The sequence below is a fragment of the Protopterus annectens genome, chromosome 4.part0 (assembly GCF_019279795.1).
Source record: "Protopterus annectens isolate FY-2018-M chromosome 4.part0, PAN1.0, whole genome shotgun sequence".
Taxonomy (NCBI): Eukaryota; Metazoa; Chordata; order Ceratodontiformes; family Protopteridae; genus Protopterus; species Protopterus annectens.
This window is the reverse complement of record NC_056733.1, coordinates 1,080,729,495-1,080,750,259: the sequence shown is the minus strand read 5'-3', so window position 1 is coordinate 1,080,750,259 and position 20,765 is coordinate 1,080,729,495. Positions and strand designations below refer to the sequence as shown.

General features: G+C 40.6%; 1 protein-coding gene across 3 annotated transcripts in view; it reads right to left on the bottom strand.

The window, feature by feature from the left end:
* The window catches only part of TMCO6 (transmembrane and coiled-coil domains 6), a 518,761-nt gene that overhangs the window by 324,495 nt on the left and 173,501 nt on the right, over positions 1–20,765 (bottom strand). For all 3 annotated transcript variants that reach the window (XM_044069021.1, XM_044069020.1, XM_044069022.1), the window contains exon 4: positions 14,294–14,477. In XM_044069021.1, the coding sequence (XP_043924956.1) occupies positions 14,294–14,477 (184 nt within the window). The remainder of the gene's footprint in view (positions 1–14,293; positions 14,478–20,765) is intronic.

Genomic DNA, 20,765 nt, shown 5'->3' with positions numbered 1-20,765 from the left:
AGGGGGTGTGGCTGTGGGCGTGGCTGAGTTTGCACCCCCCTGCAAAAAATCCTGTGGGCTCCCTTGCTTGTAGAGGAAAAAGTTTAAACAAACAAGTGTCCCCAGTACAGAAAAAGTACAGTTTTGTACCTACCATAAATGTAGATGTTCGAGGATCCACATTGCTGCAGTCCTAACTATTGGGTAGTCCGCTGTCCAGTCGGCCCGAATACCAAAGTATATGGCTGACGTCGGTCAGGGCGCATTAGACTGACGTCAATATGTCAGGGTACTAATGCGCATGACCGACGTCATATCCTCAGTCTTTTCTTGCCCCAGATGTCAGAAGACCCTGAAAAGATAAGGCCAAAAACAAAAACTCCCAAAATACCTGCACCAAAAATATATATACAATATATACACAATTAGCAGAATATAACCTCACCTACACAACCACCCCTAAACACAGAGGGGAAGGAGGGAGGGTAAATTGGACTGCAGCAATGTGGATCCTCGAACATCTACATTTATGGTAGGTACAAAACTGTACTATGTTCTTCATTCCACATTGCTGCAGTCCTAACTATTGGGTAGAATCCCAAAGCAGAGGTAAGGGAGGCTGGCAAATCATAAGGAAGCAGGAACTGACAACATGCCTTGCAGAATAGCTGTGGCAAAACCAGCCCTAGACTTAGAGTAGAGAGGAAGGTGATAATGCTTAGAGAAAGTATGCACTGAACTCCAAGTAGCTGCCTCCAAAATATCCTTAGTTGCCACCCCCTTAGAAATGCTGTGGAAGTGGCAGTAGCCCTAGTGGAATGAGGCCTAATCCCAGCTGGAATCTCCTTGCCATGATGGGAATAACAAAATGTAATGCAACTCCCAATCCACCTAGAAATAGTTTGTTTTGACACAGGCTTGCCCTTTGAACTCAAAGCAAAAGAAACAAACAACTGCTGAGACTGCCTAAAATCCTTAGTCCTGCTCAAATAATAACGCAATAGCCTGTGTACATCTAAAGTGTGCAAAATCTTTTCCCCTTTATTTTGGGGATCTGCATAAAAGGTAGGCAAATGAATAGTTTGGTTTAAAGCCACACTAGAAACCACCTTAGGCATAAAGGAAGGATTAGTACGTAAAGATACCCTATCCTTATGAAAAATCAAAAAAGGCTCCACTGCCATAAGGGCCTGCAACTCAGAAACCCTTCTTGCAGAAGTAATGGCCAACAAAAAGCAGTCTTCCATGACAAGTATTTCAATTCAGCAGTAGCCGAGGCTCAAAAGGTTGTAGAGTAAGTTTCTCCAACACAAAATTGAGATCCCAAGCAGGAGTAGGAGCTCTACGTGGGGTCTTATATTCTTTGCCCCTCTAAGAAATTGCTTGAACAAAGGATGCGAAAACAATGGTGGGTCACAATCATAGTGAGCTGAAATTGCTGCAGCATGAATCTTAATGGAAGAGAAAGACAAACCTTTGTCCAGTAACTCAGTAAGATATTGAAGAGCCACACTCAAATTTGGCTCAGTAATCTCCAAATTGTTTGCTGCACTCCAAAACAAAAATCTCTTCCATTTTTCATGCATACACTTTCCTTGTACTAGGTCTTCTGGCTTCCATAATCACATTTAAAACTTGTTGAGGAAGCCGAGACCTGCTGTCTTTCAAAACAGAATATGCCAGGCTGTTAGATGTAGAGAGTGAAGCTCGACATTGAGCAGATGACCGTCCCTCTGAGACAACAGGTGTGGAATCAAGGGTAAAGGCTATGGAGGCTTCCTTACCAGACTCCTCAGTAATGGGTACCAGTGCTGCCGAGGCCAATCTGGAGCTATTAAAATCATCCTTGGCTTGTCTTGTCTGACCTTTAGAAGCACCTTTGGAAGAAGAGGCAGAGGTGGAAAGGCATACACATGAAGATTTTTCCAACTGAAAGAAAGAGCATCCACTTTCCAAGCTGTGTGATGAAATCCTTCGTGCAAAACTTTGGCAGCTGGTGGTTTAGTGGAGAAGCGAACAGATCTATGTCTGGAGTTCCCCATGACACTGTCAATTTTTGAAATACATGAAGATCCAGTTTCCACTCGTGGGGATCCATGATTTGTCTGCTTAATACATCTGCTAAGGAGTTCTGTGCTCCCGGCAGAAACCTTGCCTGAAGAGTTAGTTGCAGAGTGAGCGCAGTCTCCCATAAAATCATTGCTTGCCTGCACAATGGGTAAGAATGTGTTCCCCCTTGTTTGTTGATGTACCACATGACAGTTGTGTTGTCTGTTAGAATCAACACCTGCCCTGGAAGAAGTAACTCTTTGAAAGCAATGAATGCAAACTGAACTGCTAACATCTCTTTCATGGTGATATGTAGATGCTGTAGTCTGGCAGGCCACTTGTCTTGTATCCACTTTCCATTTAGATGAGCTCCCCAAGCAACATCTGAGGCATCTGTCGTTAGAATCTGACTTGCCTCTGGCCGGGTCACAGAGAGTCCCTTGTTTAGGTGACATTCCTGAGCCCACCACAAAAATTCCTTTTGAATGCAAGGTATTATTTGAATGACAGTGTCCAAATCCTGGCAGTGCTGTGTCCACAGATTTTTGAGATACCATTGTAGCTTCCTCATATGCAGTTTGGCATTGGGAAGCACCAGAATACAAGATGCCATGAACCCTAAGGCTTGAAGGACTGTCCTTGCTGTCAGCCCGGACTGAAGAGATAGATGATGGAAGTAACTGGAAAGATTCTTTTGTTTGTCCGGGGTTAAAAAGGCCATCTGGGCTGCTGTATTCAGTCTCACACCCAGAAAGCACATGTCTTGAGAGGGTACTAGACTGGACTTTATTTCGTTCACAGAATACCCTAGGCATCTTAGCACTGCTATGACATATTCCAGATGCTGTAGAAGATCTTCTTTTTCTTGAGCCAGAATCAGGCAGTCGCCCAAGTAAGGATAGATTTGGATTCCTTTTAGCCTGAAGTAAGCTATCACTGGAGCCAGAACCTTTGTGAATACTCTGGGCGCAGTAGATAAGCCAAAGGGCAATGCAGAGAACTGATAATGAGAATTTCCAGCTCGAAAACGCAGATACTTCCTGCAACTTAGTCTGATTGGCACATGAAGGTAAGCTTCCTTGAGATCTAAAGTTACCATCCAGTGATCTTTGCCCAGCAGAGGTAAAAGCTGTTGTAACGCCAACATTTTGAACTTGGGAATGTCCAGATAAGTGTTGAGGATAGATAAATCCAGAATTGGTCTCCACGTGTTCCCCTTCTTTGGTACTAGGAACAGGCGAGAATAAAATCCTAGGCCCCTTTCCGCACAGGAACTGACTGAATGGCCCCTATTTGGAGCAACAGAGAAATTTGCTTGTGAGCCTCTGTCCTTTGAAGAGGAGGAATGTCTGGCATGCCTTTGAAAGGAGGCAAGGTATGGAAATAAAACCTGTAACCGTGGTGAATAATATCCAGAACCCATCTGTCTTGGGTAATTAAATCCCAATTTTCTTTGAAAAGAGACAGCCTTCCTCCCAAAGGTGCTGCCAGGCGAGAATGTACTGGCAGCTGAAAAGGTAGGTCATTGGGTCTGCTTACGAAAGGACTGACCCCTGCCTTCACCAGAAGTCTGAGCAGGGGAACTCCCTGTCCTAGGCCTAAAAGAACCCTGAGCTCTGCCCCTACCACGTCTAGACCTACCCCTAGACTGGGAATCATAAGCAGGATAAGTCCATCCCTTAGTAGGCCAATTTCTACTAAACTTCGGAGGCTGCACCTGCAAAAAATCTTTAACAGTTTGCATAGACTTAGCCTTGTCCTCCATTTTCTTCAAAACTGCTTCCACAGGTGAACCAAACAACACATCAGACTGTAAAGGAGCATCCAAAATCCTTGTTTTAACATGCTCAGCTAAATTCTGATCTCTCAGCCAGGCGTGCCTACGAAGAACAGAACCAGTGGCAGCCACCCTGGAGGAGGCCTGCACAGCATCAAAACCACACTGCAAGGAATGTTTACCTACCTGTTCAGACACATGAACTAAATCCTGCAACTCTTTACACTCAATACCTTCAGCCAGAGCATCCACCTTAGATTTCAACTGTGAAAGAAGATAATTCTGATATTTTAACATGTGAAACTGACAATTCAACGCCCTCATGGCTAAAGTGGAAGAAGTATACACTTTCTTTCCCCATCTATCCAAAGCCCTTGCCTCTTTATCAGGAGGGACAGGATTTTTAACAACTGAGGCCTTCACACCTTTAGGCCCCTGAGAGACAGTTTCTGGGTCTGCCCTAGGACTCTTAAAAGATACTTATGAGCTTCAGGCACCCTATAATACCTATCCGGTTTAACTGGGGCAGGAGGCAAAGAATCAGGATTCAGGGAAGCCTCTGCAAACACATCTTCCACCACATTCAAAACAGGAGGTATAGCTAAAGGCCTATGCTGGGGTAAAACAAGAATTCCCTAAGCCTTTTCCTGGAATCAGAGAAATCTTGACCTTCCCATTTAAAATGCTCCCTCATGGAATGCAGAGTCTCTGAAAATGAAAAATCCTCAGGAGGAGAAGCAGAAGGAGTAGAATCATCCACATCAGAATCAGAATAAGGAGGGTACTCCTGCAAGTCTTCAGCCGAAGACTCAAGCCTCCGAGCATTGCTCAAAACTCTCAAACTCAGGTTCCACCCTAGGCCTCTTATCAGGAGGGGGCATAGAACCCCTAATCATAGTAATCAAATCCTCTGCCATTTTAAGCATATGTTTCTTAGGCAAAGATCCTGAAGTACTAGGAGAAACCCCCACAGAAGCTAAACTTGGCCTGCCCCTCAAAGAAGCCTTGGAAACTGAAGGAGAGGCTCTAACCACCTTAGGAAGAGAGGGAAGAACAGCCACCTGAGAAGCCCCCTCAGCCTGGCCTACTTCCTGAGAGGAAACATCCTGTAACAGGAAAGTCTCTTCCTGAGACTCCAAAGAGACACCTGGCAAAACCTCCGGCTCCACTGAGCCTTCCAAAGAACCGACGTCTGGGACTGTCGGTTCCTCCACCCTAGGCTTTGCTGCTTTATCTTTGCGCTTTTTAGTCGAAGCCGGCCGGAGCATCCGACGGCATTTTATAATTACAACGCTTCCCAAACACTAACCTGGCACAGTCTAACCTTCTCTTAATAGTGCGTTTGTTAAATCTAGCACAAGAGCGGCATCCAACAACGCCGTGCTCAGGCCCTAAACAAGGTATACACAAAGTATGGTAATCCCTATGAGGTATCTGTTTCCCACAAGAAATACAGTTATTCACTTTTTCTGACATCCGGTTAAATACTGAGGCAAGAAAAAACCAAAATATTCCCCAACGGGGTACTTAGCCAACTTTGATTCGGTCTGAAACTCTGACTTCAGAAACTTTCAGAACGCCAACCTGCACTCGCAAAATTGCTTCTGCATCGGACCATGCGGCAAAAAAGACCGAGGATATGACGTCGGTCATGCGCATTAGTACCCTGACGTATTGACGTCAGTCTAATGCGCCCTGACCGACGTCAGCCATATACTTTGGTATTCGGGCCGACTGGACAGCGGACTACCCAATAGTTAGGACTGCAGCAATGTGGAATGAAGAACATCTGCTTACACTCACATGGGTACTTGAAGTTTCTTATACAATTAAATGTTATTAGTATTTAACGAGGCATAATTTTACAGAACCTACTCCAACAACCTAAATGAATTGATAACAGTAACACCAACTACAATACTTCTGAAATGGAGTGTTCGTGTTTTTGGACACCAATATTCAAACAGTGATGGCAAACTATATTTCCTTTAATTCTGACTGAAATGGAGTTTAGCACCTTTAAACCCTCTCTCCTTTAGAACTAGCTGGATTTGTAAGGGGGTGCCAGTCACCTTTTAAAATGTAGTTAACCAAAAACAGAGTTTGCCATATGGAGTTTGTGAAATGCAACACAAACAGAAGTTGTATGTTTTGAAACTGTGATGGGTAGGTATAGCAAAACAACTTAAAAATTATTAACCACTACATATTAATAACTTACATTAATAATTTTGTTAAAGTGGGTATGACTAGTCTGATGCAGGTGCTGATGTGATATATGAATTCCTTAATTTACTCTAACTATGCTAGTTTAACAGCTATACCAAAACTTTGCCAAAAATGATTACGATAGGTTGTTCACTGGTATGTGCTAAGTGTAAAATCAAGCATCACCCGCAGCAAAAAGTCCAACTGCAAAATAAAACAAAATAGAAGTAGCCACAAAAACACTTATGACTGTTATTTTCTCTGTGTCACTAAATGGAGAAATGAAACTTAAACAACAAATCGTAATATAAAACTCCACTCTCCTAAGTGCACTAATGATTTACAGCAAAATATATAACCAACAACAAAATAATTTAATTAATTGTGTTTCTGCTCTACTCAATAAACTTAGGAAAACAATCAAGATACCTCCCCTTACCAGTTCTCTTATCAACCAGTCTCTACAGCTACCATTAAGCGATGCCTGCTCAAGTTGAAGCCTACCTTGCACCTGACAAACTACTAGCAGAACACTTGAAAACCGCAGCTAAAGCGGTAGCCTATCCTATATCCATATTAATAAGCCGCTCTATTAATGTATCCCAAATGTTCCTGTACTTTAGAGACAATATCACATTCTAACCTTTCACAAAGGAGGCAACTCCAAAGAACTCCCTAACTACCATCCTACTGCTATACTGTCTCCTTTATCAATCAGTGACGACTTACTTGGTTACATAACAAAATGTTCCCATCTGTCCTGTTCTCAGCATGGCTTTCGGCCTCACCACAGCATCACCACCACTCTCCTTACCTTTCTTAATATAAATCAATATAAGCAGCAATGAAGGGAACCTAGTGTCTGCTTTTCTTCTACACCTCTCTAAAGCTCTTGACACTAAGTCATCACATACTCCTACATAAACTCTCTTTCCTAGGACTGGATAATCCTCCTCTTGACTGGTTGCTGAGCTACCTCACTTACAGATCCCAGCAATTACGTGGCAAAAGAACTACATTCCTCCCCATAACTGTCAGCATTCCTCAAGGATCCTTCCTTGGTCCCTTAATCTCTAACATTAATATCACTGACCTCTGTACTACAACCAAGAATGCCTCCACAGTTCAATATGCCAATAATTCTATTATCTGGTTGACCAAAAGCATTGAAAACCTCCAAAAACTAACCCAGGATTGTTTTACTTCCATAAAGACTGCCTGAAAAAAGTCATAGCTATTTCCTCAACCCTAGAAAATCCAAGCTAATTCTTTTAACCTCCAAACAATCTAATATTTAAAAAAAGGCACTATTTTCTCTACAGATAATACTAACATTGAACTTGTCCTACATATAACATTTCTTGGTGTTTACATTGATAAACACCTGGCATTTGGTTACAACATACAACACATAGTTAAAAGCTGGACTCCCTCTAAAACTTTCCTGACCAACACTGCACAAAAGCATATTGTTTCCTTGTTTCTTCTGCCTGTACTGCTTCCAATCTTAACAACATGCAATCTTCCCAGCTCACCAAGCTGGGACAATGCAACCATAAATTAGCCACATTTTCAGCAAACCTCCCAAATAGGTCATGCCATTTGCTGTCCCTCAAAGAACTTCCCCACCAGCTAACTTACTTACAATTCCTCATAATTCGTAGCCTTATCTGTAAACCAAATAACTGTCTGTCCATCTCCTACCCAATCTCATTCAGACCTACACTCTCGCCAGCATTCTGTTCCTCCAATAATGGTCTGGTCATGCTCCCTTCCTGGATGGCCACCTTTGTTTGCGTGGATTTCCTCCCACATTCCAAAGACATGCAGTAGGTGGATTGGACACACTAAACTGGCCAGAAGTGTGCATGTGCATGCAAGTGTGTGGTGTGGAAGAACTACCACAGCAGGGGTAGCCACTCAGAGGTGAAAACCCCGGCTCTAGACAATTGTCACTGCTGATGTGACACCCCAACCTCATGTGCAAAAATGGAAAAGAGGGGTTGTGATGGATGAATTTCTTCAGCTCCATTCAGTGGATGGTGCTAGCTTTCTTAATACATAGGATAAGCATGACAAATCACTATACGTGGCAAGGCTACTTTATTTTTGGTACTTCAAATTCCTAGCAGATTAAGCTTGTGCTGCGTAGCCTGTACTGACTCCCACTGCACTTTAATATCATCCTTAAAATCTGTCAGTATATTTGCTCCTGTATGATTTAGATCCCTCTCATCGAAAGGAACTTGCTGTGTCCCACTGTTTACTAAAGAGCTCTGCACTCAGCCTACCAAAGACCTCTGGTGGTTCCACATGTACAGCTGAAAGCTTTGGACTTTCACTTTCTTGTTATCAAATCTGTGGAAGATATTTCCTCTCTGGCTTCAGGACTGTTAATTTGGCCTCTTTCCACAGGTCAATAAAGACCTACATGGATGAACTGGTATTTGAGATTGAGGCTCAATTTTATTAACCCATGCCTCTTAGGCTCCAGCAGAAATGTTTATTTATATTTTACTGGGGGCAGAGCACTGATCAAAACTGACCAATTTCAGGTACAGCCTGAGTGAAAATGTTTAATGGATGATGCAAAAATTGTAGAATATTATTTGCAATAAGTACAGGGATGTGGATACTCTACAAAAGGGTCTTACATAAACAGATGCTTGACGCCAGAGTCATGGGCTCAAGCTCAATGCCAAAAAATGTATAGTTATCCCCTTTGGGAAAAAACATGTACCCGTGAATTACCACATAGGTGGCAATACACTAAACACTGAAAGTGTGTTAAGAGACTTAGGGACACAGGCAGACAGTGGTCTCACCTTCAATAACCATATCCACACAACAGTCAGGAAATTCTTCTATGTGGCATACTTCATCACTAAGGGCTTTTCATCAAAAAAAAAAAAAAAAAAGGAGGTCATTGTCCCACTGTACTCATCCCTCATTTGACCCATTATAGAATAACGCTCCATTTGGTATGTACCTCTCAAGACATTTTCAAAAACTGGAAAGGCCGCAGAAATACCACTAAAAGAATGACAGGCCTAAAGCAGATGCCCTATGCTAACCGCCTTAAAAAACTCCAGCTATACTCTGTTGCATATCGTCTACTCCGAGGCGATCTCTGCTTAACATACAAGGCCACGTCAAACCCAGAGCTGTTGGACATGCTACACTTAAAGAAATCCCAATCCCTCAGAGCCACATGCTCCAGGGATCTAAACCTTGTCATCACAATAAACAAAACATGCTGGAGGGATAGGTTCCTGACCCAGAGACTCCCCAGACTCTGGAACAGACTGCCCATACATGTCAAGCAGACATGTACCCTCTTCAAAAGGAACCTTGAAGATTGGATGGGTGAAAGGAAATTCACCCCGGGGATCACGTCAGTCACCCTGCCCAGATAGGGGTCCAAGAAAGTAAATAGTGTGGGAAGAAATAGCCAGGGAATTGTTATGGCTAGCCTTGTATAGGCCCTACGGCCGATAGCCTAGTACCAACCTATGAATGCTAAGTTACTGTATAATCTACATCAGCCTACTAATGGGAGAAGTCCTAATAGTCCTGTGACAAGTATGCTCATTACAGTCTTCAAAATGCTGGACGACACTCGGGCAATGTTGACACCCAGTGGATAGCCAAATGGCTCAGAGACAGGACCCAGAAAGTTAGAATTGGGAAGTCCACCTCTACTCTACAATGAGGCCAGTCAAAACTGGAGTCCCTCAGGGATTGGTCTTAGGACCGTTTCATTTTGGCATTTACTTCTCTGATGTCAAAGCCAATGTCAATGGCCTCTGTCTGAGTAAATTTGCAGATGATTGCAAATTAGGAGCTTTCATTGAGTCTCACACCGACACAAATGTTCTCCAGGAAGGGCTGACACAGGCATATAGCTGTTATCAGAGCCATGGATTAAACCTAAATGCCAAGAAATGCATAATAGTATCCATTGGGAAATCATCCAACACTGGAAACTATCATATTGACAACACAGCCCTTTGAGTTGACCCAATAGTCAGGGACCTAGGGACACACACAGTAATCTAGCCTTTAACCATCATGTATCTACAGTAGTGAGGAACTCATTCTATGTGCACAACTTATGGCACTGAGGTCCAAGGAAGTCAATATTCCACTGTATTTGGCATTCATCACACCCATCATTGAGATGCCCCCTTTGGTATGTACCTAACCAGATACATCCAGCAATTGGAATGTCTACAGAGGTTCTTCACTAAAAGAATATGGGGCATAAGCAACATGTCCTATGTAGACTGCCTCAAGGCTCTATCCCTTTATTCTGTATCCTACAGGCTGTTGAGGGGAGATCTATGCCTGGCATACAGTGCATTTCCAGAGCCCACTCTGATGGACCTCTTGCAGATCCACAAAAAAAACAGCACCAGATTACTCATTCTAAAGATGTAAACCTTGCCTGTGATATAAATAGGACCTGCTGGAGAGACAGGTATGTATCCCAGACACTGTCTCTGGATCAGGCTCCCCATACATGTGAAGAGTTCCTCCCTAACCCAATTCAAGTGCAACTTGGACAATACAATGGGGAACAGGAAATTCATCCATGCTTTGGCATCTATATCTCTAATGGATACAGACAGCCTGTAAATGGTTCATCTCCCAGGCCCCTGCTTACACTTATCAAAGGTACCAGAACTTGTCAGAGATTTGAGATGCATGGCTAGGCTTAAAAAGGCTCTGCTTTTCATTTTCTTCCATCTTGTTTTCTGCTACTCCCCTTTTGCCTTTACTTTCTATGCATATTTCTTCTTTTCCAGCTTACCACTATTCTTCAGGATTATCTCTGCATCCTCCTTTTGTAATTTCTCCATAATGCCCCCCCCCCCCCAAGGAAACATCTCCTTCATTTTCTGGCTCACTCTGTATCACTGTTTCTTTAAATAAATCATCCCGTAACCTCCCTAAAGGAGGGTTGTAATTATACATCCATCATTTTCTGAATCATCTCCATCAAACAGAGTTCCCTGAAATATCTAAGAATCCTGCACACATTCTCTGGTCTTGATATTTTCTTTCTTCTCCATTTCTCTAACCACTCCATTATCCCCTTCTCTCTCCATCTGCCTTCCCTGCTTCTCCAGGCCATCTCTGCACCTGGAATGGAAACTTGAAGTGCTCCTGCAAACTGTGTCCCACTGCAAACAATGACAAGTACGAGAAAGTTCCCCAGTTCCATGGCCAAATTTCTCCTAGAAGTATAAATACCACCTCAAATCTCCCCTGAAAATATGCTACCAGCCTACTGGGACTAGCCTGGTCAACAAATGATAAATAAATAAAACACTTTTCTTCTTTCATCACTGCAACCACTATTAAAATAATTCTAACTCGCTCTCTGCAGGGTACAATCTCATTTAACAGCATGCTAAAAAAGAACACTCTCCAAGAAACATATTTGGCAATTATATCTTGACAGAGTAAGGGTGAGGGCATATTTAATCACAAATGTATCTCATCAGGGCCTGTGGCTTCTTTTCACTTCTGCGGCTCTGCTCGACAATGGCCCAGGAAAATAATTTTTTTGGGTGGCGAAAGCCAGGGTACCTTTGGCTAGGCTTATATAGGCCCTAGGGCCAATAGCCTAGTACCTACCTATGAACCTATGATTAAATTCTGATTGTTATACTGATTAAAAAGCACTAACCTTACCCCATCAGGATATACTGTAGTTATGAAATGCAGTTGTGTAGAAGGGCATTTCTAATTTTATGAGCTTTTGCTGACTGGAAGTATGTCATGTATGAGCATGTACATGTTGCTCTACATGTCATGTAAGTACTACTTCCTTTTCTTATTTTGGAATGAAGTCATGGTAATTTTTAAATTACATGTCTTCTTATGTGTATTACTACAAATCTGTGAATGTGGAATGTTATTTGCTAAGTCACTTGATAAGTAGTTGCTACATCTGCAAAGTTGTTACAACACTAACTAGTCTTAATTTCTGTTAGCACAGCCTGATAGTAAAATGTCTTTACTTCTCAGCTTAACTTACTGTTTGCAGTATTAAAGTTTCAAGTGAGTTATATTTTCTGATAAAGAACAGAGACTACTGTCTTAAGGAGTTTTAAGTAGGTTAGTTCTGAAGATGATTCTGTGATTTGGGAGTCACACTGGCTGTTTTCCTTCCAGTTTTCAATATTTAACACCCTGATACCAATTGTTGACAATGTTCACTGTGAGGGTATAGGAAATTTTATCCTGTGATAAAACTTCTTTCCACGCACTTTAAATTACTAAATGGCAAATGTATAATACATATTTGTTCCTTCTTATATAAAAAGTTTTTGAAGTATTCACTTAATTTACTAAAGTTATATTTTCTAGGCATCATATCGCTCTATTTACTTCTAGCAGGTCAATGAATATGTTTTTGGGAGTGATTTGTCACTGTTATAGTTAAACTGTTGATCTCTACTATATTTCACAAAAAAACAAAACAAAACAAAACAAAAAAACACTAACATAGATACACATGTAGTCTGATATTTCAGAATCAAACTTTCATGTAAGAGAATCCAAAGAAGGCTATTTATAAATTACCCCCCAAAAAATATGCTTGGTCTTGCTCATTCCCATATTAATATGATGTTTTACTTAATTTTTGTATTACTAAGAATACTGGGTTTTTTTTCTGGAGCTTTTCTCCTCGGGACTCCACTGAAAATGGGCTATAACTGCTCAGTTGGACCAACCTGGTTAACAAATGTGAAATAAAATAAATCAATAAAAAATATTTTTGGCCATTCAGTCACTGCATTTTGGGACATGCTCTAGTAGGTTCCGACATTTCAAATGGTTACCTTTGCATTCAAACTGCTAACATCATAGAAGTGAAAATGTGCTAAAATGCATTTTACTTCTTTGGTATCAAGTGGATGGAGTTCCTTGCTGACTGCTTCAGTGGAAATGCACTAGCCACTACCGAGTGTCCCTCCTTATTAGTTAAATTTATGGGTATATTAGATTAACTGACGACAGGTGGGAGAGAATAAGCATTGCCCTTCTGAAGGTACTTAGATCAAGAAAGTTTAGAATTTTTGATTAGAAATGTTTGCACAAATATGTTTACATAACAAGTAGGCTAAAAAGGGTATTTCCAAATATACAGGGTATCTGTTGGAGGTGTGAATTGGGGATACTGGGTGACTGGCAGCATATTTTCTGGAGCTGTACCAAACTAAAAGATCTGAGATATGCTTTGGATCAGATAATCATTAATTTGACACAATATAGTATTAAACAATGGAGTGAAAAAGTTTTTTTTTCTTAGAACAATGGCAGTAAATGGATATAATACCAGGAATTTGAGAACCAATAGCAATTATTGGCTTGGCAGTGAAAAAAGCAGCTAAGAGGAAATAGAAGCAGAAAGAAGATCCACAGCTGTCAGAGGTAGTGCAGTTAGTTGAATCAATCCAGGGGAATAAAGAGAAAATGCATAAGAGAAATATTACAAAATTTATGAGGAGATGGCTACCCTGGTTGAGATATTCTGAATAGCTGCCATAGGAATAATGGACGTTTCAATGTTTCTGAAAAGGGGAAGTGTTGTTCAACACTTTTAAAGACATGTCAACAGTTTTTCCTTTTGAAACTTGAAACTGAACTTGTAAACTTTAGATATGCCCATGGCTGTTTCTTTTTAGGCTTTCTTAAATTTAATTTTATTTTCACTGTGTTTATATACTGGTTTTCAATAACTTATTGGACTGTTTTTTTTTCTTTTTGTTTCTTCTTCATATTCTTTAATAGTTCAACTCAATGATGTATGTTTATAATTATATTTTTTTCAGTGTGACTGTTGTGCTTAATATGATTGCAGATAAGTAAAAAGGCAGTTTGTAAAAAACAAATATATTGGCACATGGATCGTTAAATTTCACACATCTAACAGACACTGCTCTAAAACTCTTAAGCAAACATGTTTCATACATTTCATATTATTAGGCATGTTTATTCATTTTATCTCTCACAAATCTTTCACTCTGCAAGAAAATGTCAACACTCTACACAGCCCAATTACATTTTAAAGAACAAATTCAACAATATTTATGATGCTCTGTTGCCCATAAGACTTAAAACAATTGTGCACATGATTCAACAGTATACCGCACTTTCAACCAAAACTTTGAACATGTCAAAGTATAACACTTACTAAACATTCTGGCATACACTGTGAAGAAGAAAGGCTGAGAAATAAGCAGTACACCATTTGTAGTAACTTACTGTGAACTTAGAGCTCTGACCTCTGAGATAGGTCAGAAGATAAGTGATTGCCTGGGAACACGCAGAAGCAATGCTGGGATCACTGGATACGGACAGTTCATATAAGCACAGTGCTGCTGCAATCTGTACTGCAGACTGGTTGCAAGTAAATAGTCCAAGCAAGACCTGCATACTGTTCTCCATTCTGTCAAAAGATAAAAAAGCATGCTGTATTACTCATTTAATAAACACAGAGTATATGTAAGTAAGAGGGTGTGGGGGTAAAACCCCCACTTGGGGGTGCTGGGCTGCTTGCATGGCATATTTGTTGTGCAGAATGCTATCTATCAATTGTGAATCAGACAAATGAGTTTTCTTTCAACTTGACTTAGGCAAATGAACATTCAGTCAAATGACACAGATCCATACTTAATATCCTGGCACCTTTATCCTAATTTAGAGTACTGGACATGCATCATGTGGTGTGATTTCCTATACAGGATTGAGCAGCTTGAAAATAAAGCAGAAAGAATTGGCAGCACTGAAACTCATCTTTTTCACTTTATCTTTTAAAACAAAATGTTACACTGTGTTAGAAGCAAACACAAATATGTAATTTCATCTTTAATTTGAGAAAAAAGTGCAGCCTCCAATTAATCTCTCTCTGTAGGATAATTTGTCTGAAAATTAGAAATTGTAGTTCTAGAAATTAGTTTTATTTCTGACTGTAAGCAACATATCCATGAAGTCTTAAAAAACAGAGTATTGTGTTTCTCTATGTTGCAAGTGAAGAAGCCATGCACTTTTAAAATACATCTGAGTTTTGAAATGAAGACAGGAAAAAAAGAAAGATTACTGCTCTTTTAAGAAAGAAATTTCAGAGTTCCTATAAGCTAAAAAAAAAATCTTCATAAGGGTGCAGGGTTTAACAGAATTACAGACTCAAGCCAAAGCTTGTGAATTTGCCAAGCCATATGATTCGTAAGTAGTATGGTTCAAAATCATACAGAGCTACAGAAGTGATCAGACAGGAGGCAGACTTTAAACTGATTGATAGGTGCACAATGAATGAAAACACCTCCTTATAGTTCAAAAAGGTCACAAATGAGTTAGAATTGTGAAAAGCTACTTGAGACGCAAAAATGTTCAATATAAATAAAAATATCATGGGAAGAATGAAACGCATAAGAACTGTGCCACTGATGAGATCTGCGTGAGATGTGATTATAAACATGACACAAGGGAATGCTGAGTGATAAATCAAGGGAATAGAAGACATGAAAAAAAGAAATCATTTTTCTGAAATATGTAACCTGAAAAAAAATTCAGACAAAGAGAATGCATGTTGCGGAACAAACACAGATGAGATGTTTGTAGGACATAAAATGAGAATATACACAGAGAGGGCAAGAGAATGGAGACAAAGGATTTGAAACAAAAAAGATCAGTCAGGGTTAAATATCTGGGCAGAAATGTTCCAAACTAATAAAGGACTTCGCTTAACCTAGACATTGGTGCAAAATATAATGCAATGTCTGCTCAAATGTTCAAAATAATGCATCTTAAAGACAGTAGACCAAAATAATTGATACATAAACTGCTTACTAATTCAGACTGTCATGCAAAACCACCACTTCAGAAAGTTTCTGTTACTGAATATAACAATAAAATATACATTTATTTATTTATTTATTTGCAGTTTGTTTGCCAGGATGGTCCATTGGGTCACAAGGAGCCCATTTTGAATGGAGCCCTGGGGAGCAAAGCTCCAGTAAATTAAACAAATGCAAGAAAATTAGAAAGCAAGTTATAACAATAGATAGTACAGTAAAACAGGTAATAAATGGCATTAGTGAAATGCAAAAGCAAGCATTCTTTAAAAAAGAAAATAAAAGTTTTATACAATCATATTTATATACAAAATCTGTTAATTCCAACAGATGCTTATCAGAGTTAAGAAATCATAGGAGGATATTTGCAGATGTACTGGGTCCTGGGGAGTGGTTTAAGTTGGGGGACTTTATGCAGGATGGGAACAGGAGCATTCCCGTTGAGATGTTAGGTGGGAGTGGAGTAAGGTTTTGAAGGAAGAGAGGTTGCTAGTGGCATGGATTAGTGGAGGGAGAGAATTCCACAGGCGAGCTAGGGAGAAGGACAGAACATGTTTGCCTGGTGGACGAGAAGGTTTGTGTAGTTCAATCACAATCAGATTTTGGGAGTTAGCTCTTAGGGATCTATCGGGTAGATGCATTTTAAAGCTGGTGGCAAGGGAGGGGCAGAGAGAGGGTCTAAAGATAAGTTTGTGTGCTTGGGTGAGTTGAATATAGGTGAGGTTCTCAGCTGGAGTGTCTTCTGTGTGGAGACATGCGTGAATGGGCGTACCTTCGTTGAAGGTTGTGCGTCAGGGCCAGCAACTCGGCACGTAAAAATCTACTGCCAATCATTAGCGGACCGGAGTTCTGCTGTGGCGACCCCTAACCAGGAAAAGCCGAAAGAAACAACAACAACAAGTTGGGTAGTTCTAGCCGATTAAGTTTGTGAAGGGCAGTGCAATGGTGTGTAGAAGATTTGTGGCCTGTTGCAAATTTTGAAATTTTATTGCAACAGGAGAGTTTTGTTTTTGGGAGGATTGTAGGTTAGTAAGGAGTGGGGCTCCATATAGGAAGGATGGGATAAGGTATGTTGTAGAGAGTATTAGTTTGGTGGAGGGAGAGATATACCGATTGTGACGACAGAGCATGCCAAGTTTCTTATGTGTTTTATTAATATTTGCTTGTAGGTGGATATCAGACTTGAGCTGGTCATCAATTAGGACTCCTAGTAGTTTTGCATCGGATACTATTTTGAGGGGTGTATTATTCTGGCTGGTTATATTGAAAGTGTTTTTGTCTAGGATGGTGGTTTTTGAAGGGGTAAATAACGTAAGTTTACTTTTTGTGGGGGTTGAGTGCTAAGTGGTTGTCTTGCATCCATTGTTCACAGTTAAGGAGAAGGCATTTTGGGTTAGTTTTGTTAAAATGGGGATGGAGGTGGCAGAACAGATTATAGTGGAGCCATCGGCATATTGGATGAGATGAGTGTTAGGGATGGTCTGACAGAAGTCGTTTATGAAAATGTTAAATAGTAGGGGCCCTAGAATGGAACCCTGGGGTACTCCTGTGGGAGTATTGAGGAATGGGGAGGTAGCTTTTTTCCATCTGACTGCTTGTTGCCTGTGGAGAGGGATAGGTTTAGTTTTGAGAGTTTGGTGAGGAGAAGGTTGTGAGAGATGGTGTCGAAGGCCTTAGATAGGTCTAATAAGAGGGTGGGACACAATACGGCTGGAGTCGCAAGCTTTGTTAACGGTTTCTAGGAAGGAAAGGAGAGCGGTGGTGGTGATGTGGCCAGGCCTGAATCCATGTTGTGTGGGGGTTAGGAGTTGGTTATGTGTGAGGTAGGGTAACATTGCAGGTGGATGCATTTTTATAGCAGTTTGGAAATGAGGGACAGGATGGCAATTGATCGAAGATGAGGGATGTTATCATTCCTCCCACCTTTGTGAAGTAGAATAATAAAGGCCTTTTTCCAGGGTTGGGGTACATGACCTTATGTGACTGACTGGTTTATTAGGATACAGATGGGAAGGGCTATGGCTTCTGCAGATATCTTTAAGAAGTAAGAGGAAATTTGGTCGGGGGCAATGGAAATTGGGTTCAGCTTTTGTAGGAGTTTTTTATAGTAGAAATGGGAATGGGTTATATGGAGAAGGGAGGGGGTTGGCAGGTGGAGGTACTTGAGAAAGGAGAGGAGGTAGGTGACAGTAGGGATGTGGAGGTAGGATGGTTAGTGAAGGAGGCTGTTAGTTTGGCTATGGAATCAATGAAGAAAGAGTTGAACTGTGTAGCTAAGTCAATGCTGGCAGCATTTGGGTCAGGGCAGGGGTTTTCTTTTTTTACCAGGATTAAGGAGAGAGGAGATTCCATCCCAGATTTTTTGGGGGGGTTTGTATTGTGATTAGTCTGTAGTGTATAAAAATAAGATTTCTGGTCTGAAGTAGTAAGTTTTTTTTACTTTGTTGCACAATAGTTAGCATTCATTAAGGGTGGTGGTAGTTTTGTTTTTCTGGTAGCATTTCCAAGCTTTGTCTCGGAGTCTCATAATGCCTAAGGTGTCTTTAGTTAACCATGGGACGGATTTACTTCTAATACATTTTGTTTTCAGGGGGGGCCAGGGAGTCTAGCAAGTGTAGGAAAGTTGTATTGAAATAGGTAACAGCATTATCTAGGGATAAAGTTTTTACTGGGTACCAGTTTCTTTGTTTAAGCAAATTTGTAAATATACTGGGGTTCAAGTTTGTTAGGGACCGGGTAGAGATATAGGTATGGGTTAGTTGTAAGGGGGAGTACAGACGGTGGGCAAAGGTAGGACAATGGTCAATGAGTGGGTCAGGAAGAGTACCACTATCAGAGATACAGTGAGGATGAGAAACTAGAATCCAGTCAAGGGTACTTCCAGTAGAGAAGTCCTTGGAATGTCTAGTTGTGGCGGTGGTGAGCTGAGAGAAGTTGTAGAGGATTATAGAGGGTTTGTGGGAGATTGAATAGTGGCCCAGTTGATGTTTACATCACCCAGGATGATGGTTTCATTGTTACGTTGGTAGAAAACCAAGAGAGAATGTCTTTGAGTATTGTGACGTTGTTTCCAGGAGGGATATAAAGGGTAACTATACAGATGAATTTATGTTTGTTTATCTGAAGAAGGGCTGGAATTAGTTCTGCATTATCAAATTGTGGAATAGGTTTGGTATAGGGAGTAACAGAGAGGGAGGATGAGTAGAGGAGAGCAACTCCCCCACCTTTTTTGTTTGTTTTATCTTTTCTAATTATGCAGTTGTTGGGTGGTATTAGTTCAGAGTATTTTATGTGGGGTTTCAACCAGGTTTCAGTGATGGACAGGATATCTGCCTGATTGTGGAGAAGCCAGGTATGGAAGTTAGGGATTTCATTGCATATGCTTTGAGCATTTAGAACTGTAAAGTGGAGGGATTTGCTGGTTGTGTGGGGAGAATGTGAGGGGGAAGTTGAGTTGTGAGGGGAAAGGTGGCCATGGTTTGGGTGGATATCTTCAGAGAGAAAAATAGTGTTTAAATGACAAATATGGGAAAAAAACGTGTTTGAATAGCCTAGTTTCATGTATGTAGGTTGTTAGTTTTATTAGTCTACCTGATTAAATTCCAGAGAACAGGAATGGAAGCTCTAGCCAAATTGAGTCATTTGATATGCCAGAAGCTTGGTATCCTGAAAGAATTCACATTGATAATGTGCAGTGTGATGAAATGCTTCATAAGTTAGAAGACTTCTTTAAGGATTTGGACTGCTTACTAGTTCACTGTATTCATATAGATCATGTTTTGTTCCCACTAATGTACACAATGCATGAAAATGTCCACTAGCACTGACAAGTACAATGGAGATGGAGTTAAGCAAACTGAAGTGTATGAATGTCATTAAGAAACAGACGTAGCTAAACTGAATGGATAAACAATATGTTAACTCCCTCCCCCATCCAAGTTTCACTTTCCTGCATAAAAGTCCCCATGCTTGCAGTGATATGATATCCTCTTCCATGGTTCTAACCTTCTAGGAGTGATGACTTCACAAATATAGTGGTATTAGTTATTAATCTGTACAGCTCAACATGGTGTAAAGTTTGTATACAGTACCTCTCTTTTTGTGACTAGTTGTATTACCTCTATGTTCTACTGTTGGTTGTGGTTGTTACATTTTTGTTGCTACCATTTAGAATGTTGCCCCAGCTCTACCTGCAACTGGTCATCTTATTATCAATATTCTACTGCAGTATCCAAAACATAAATACAATAAAATAAGACATCATCTCTGAATAAGAAACGCCCACATGTCAGTAGAGATATGGCCACAAACATCTAAAGCAAAGAAAGGAAGGAGTCAGCCGAGAGAAAAGGAGAAAGACTGCTGGATCAGCACTGGAAGAAGGCTCCAAACATTTCTATTAAAAATCATAAGATTCAGTCATGTTAGGAGCATACCTCTCAACCTGTTACAGCAAGAAATTTGGGCAAAGCCATAAATAATGTGGGACAAAGGTCCGAAAATAGGGACGATTTTAAATATTGCTCTTACAAGCTTAGAAAGGTGATAAAACAACAGATTTTGCATTAGCATGAATTTTATGAAGGGTTTGAAGTCTAAATTTAAAATCTCTGGCATTATTTTCTGACTTCAATCCCCAATGATTTGGCAGTGATTTGTCAGAAAACCACAACTTTATGAGAAAATGGTAAAAAATATAAGGCAAAAATCTGGACATTCTGCGAAAATCTGTACAGTTGAGAGGTATGGTTAGGAGTATTTTTCTGTTCTTGATGCTAAGCAGGGATTTCAGCAAATTAAGCCTGATCATGACGGTTCCAAGCTCTGTACTTTTTAATTCATGCAGTGAAAGATAGAGGTTTCTCACACTTGCATTTGCTTGG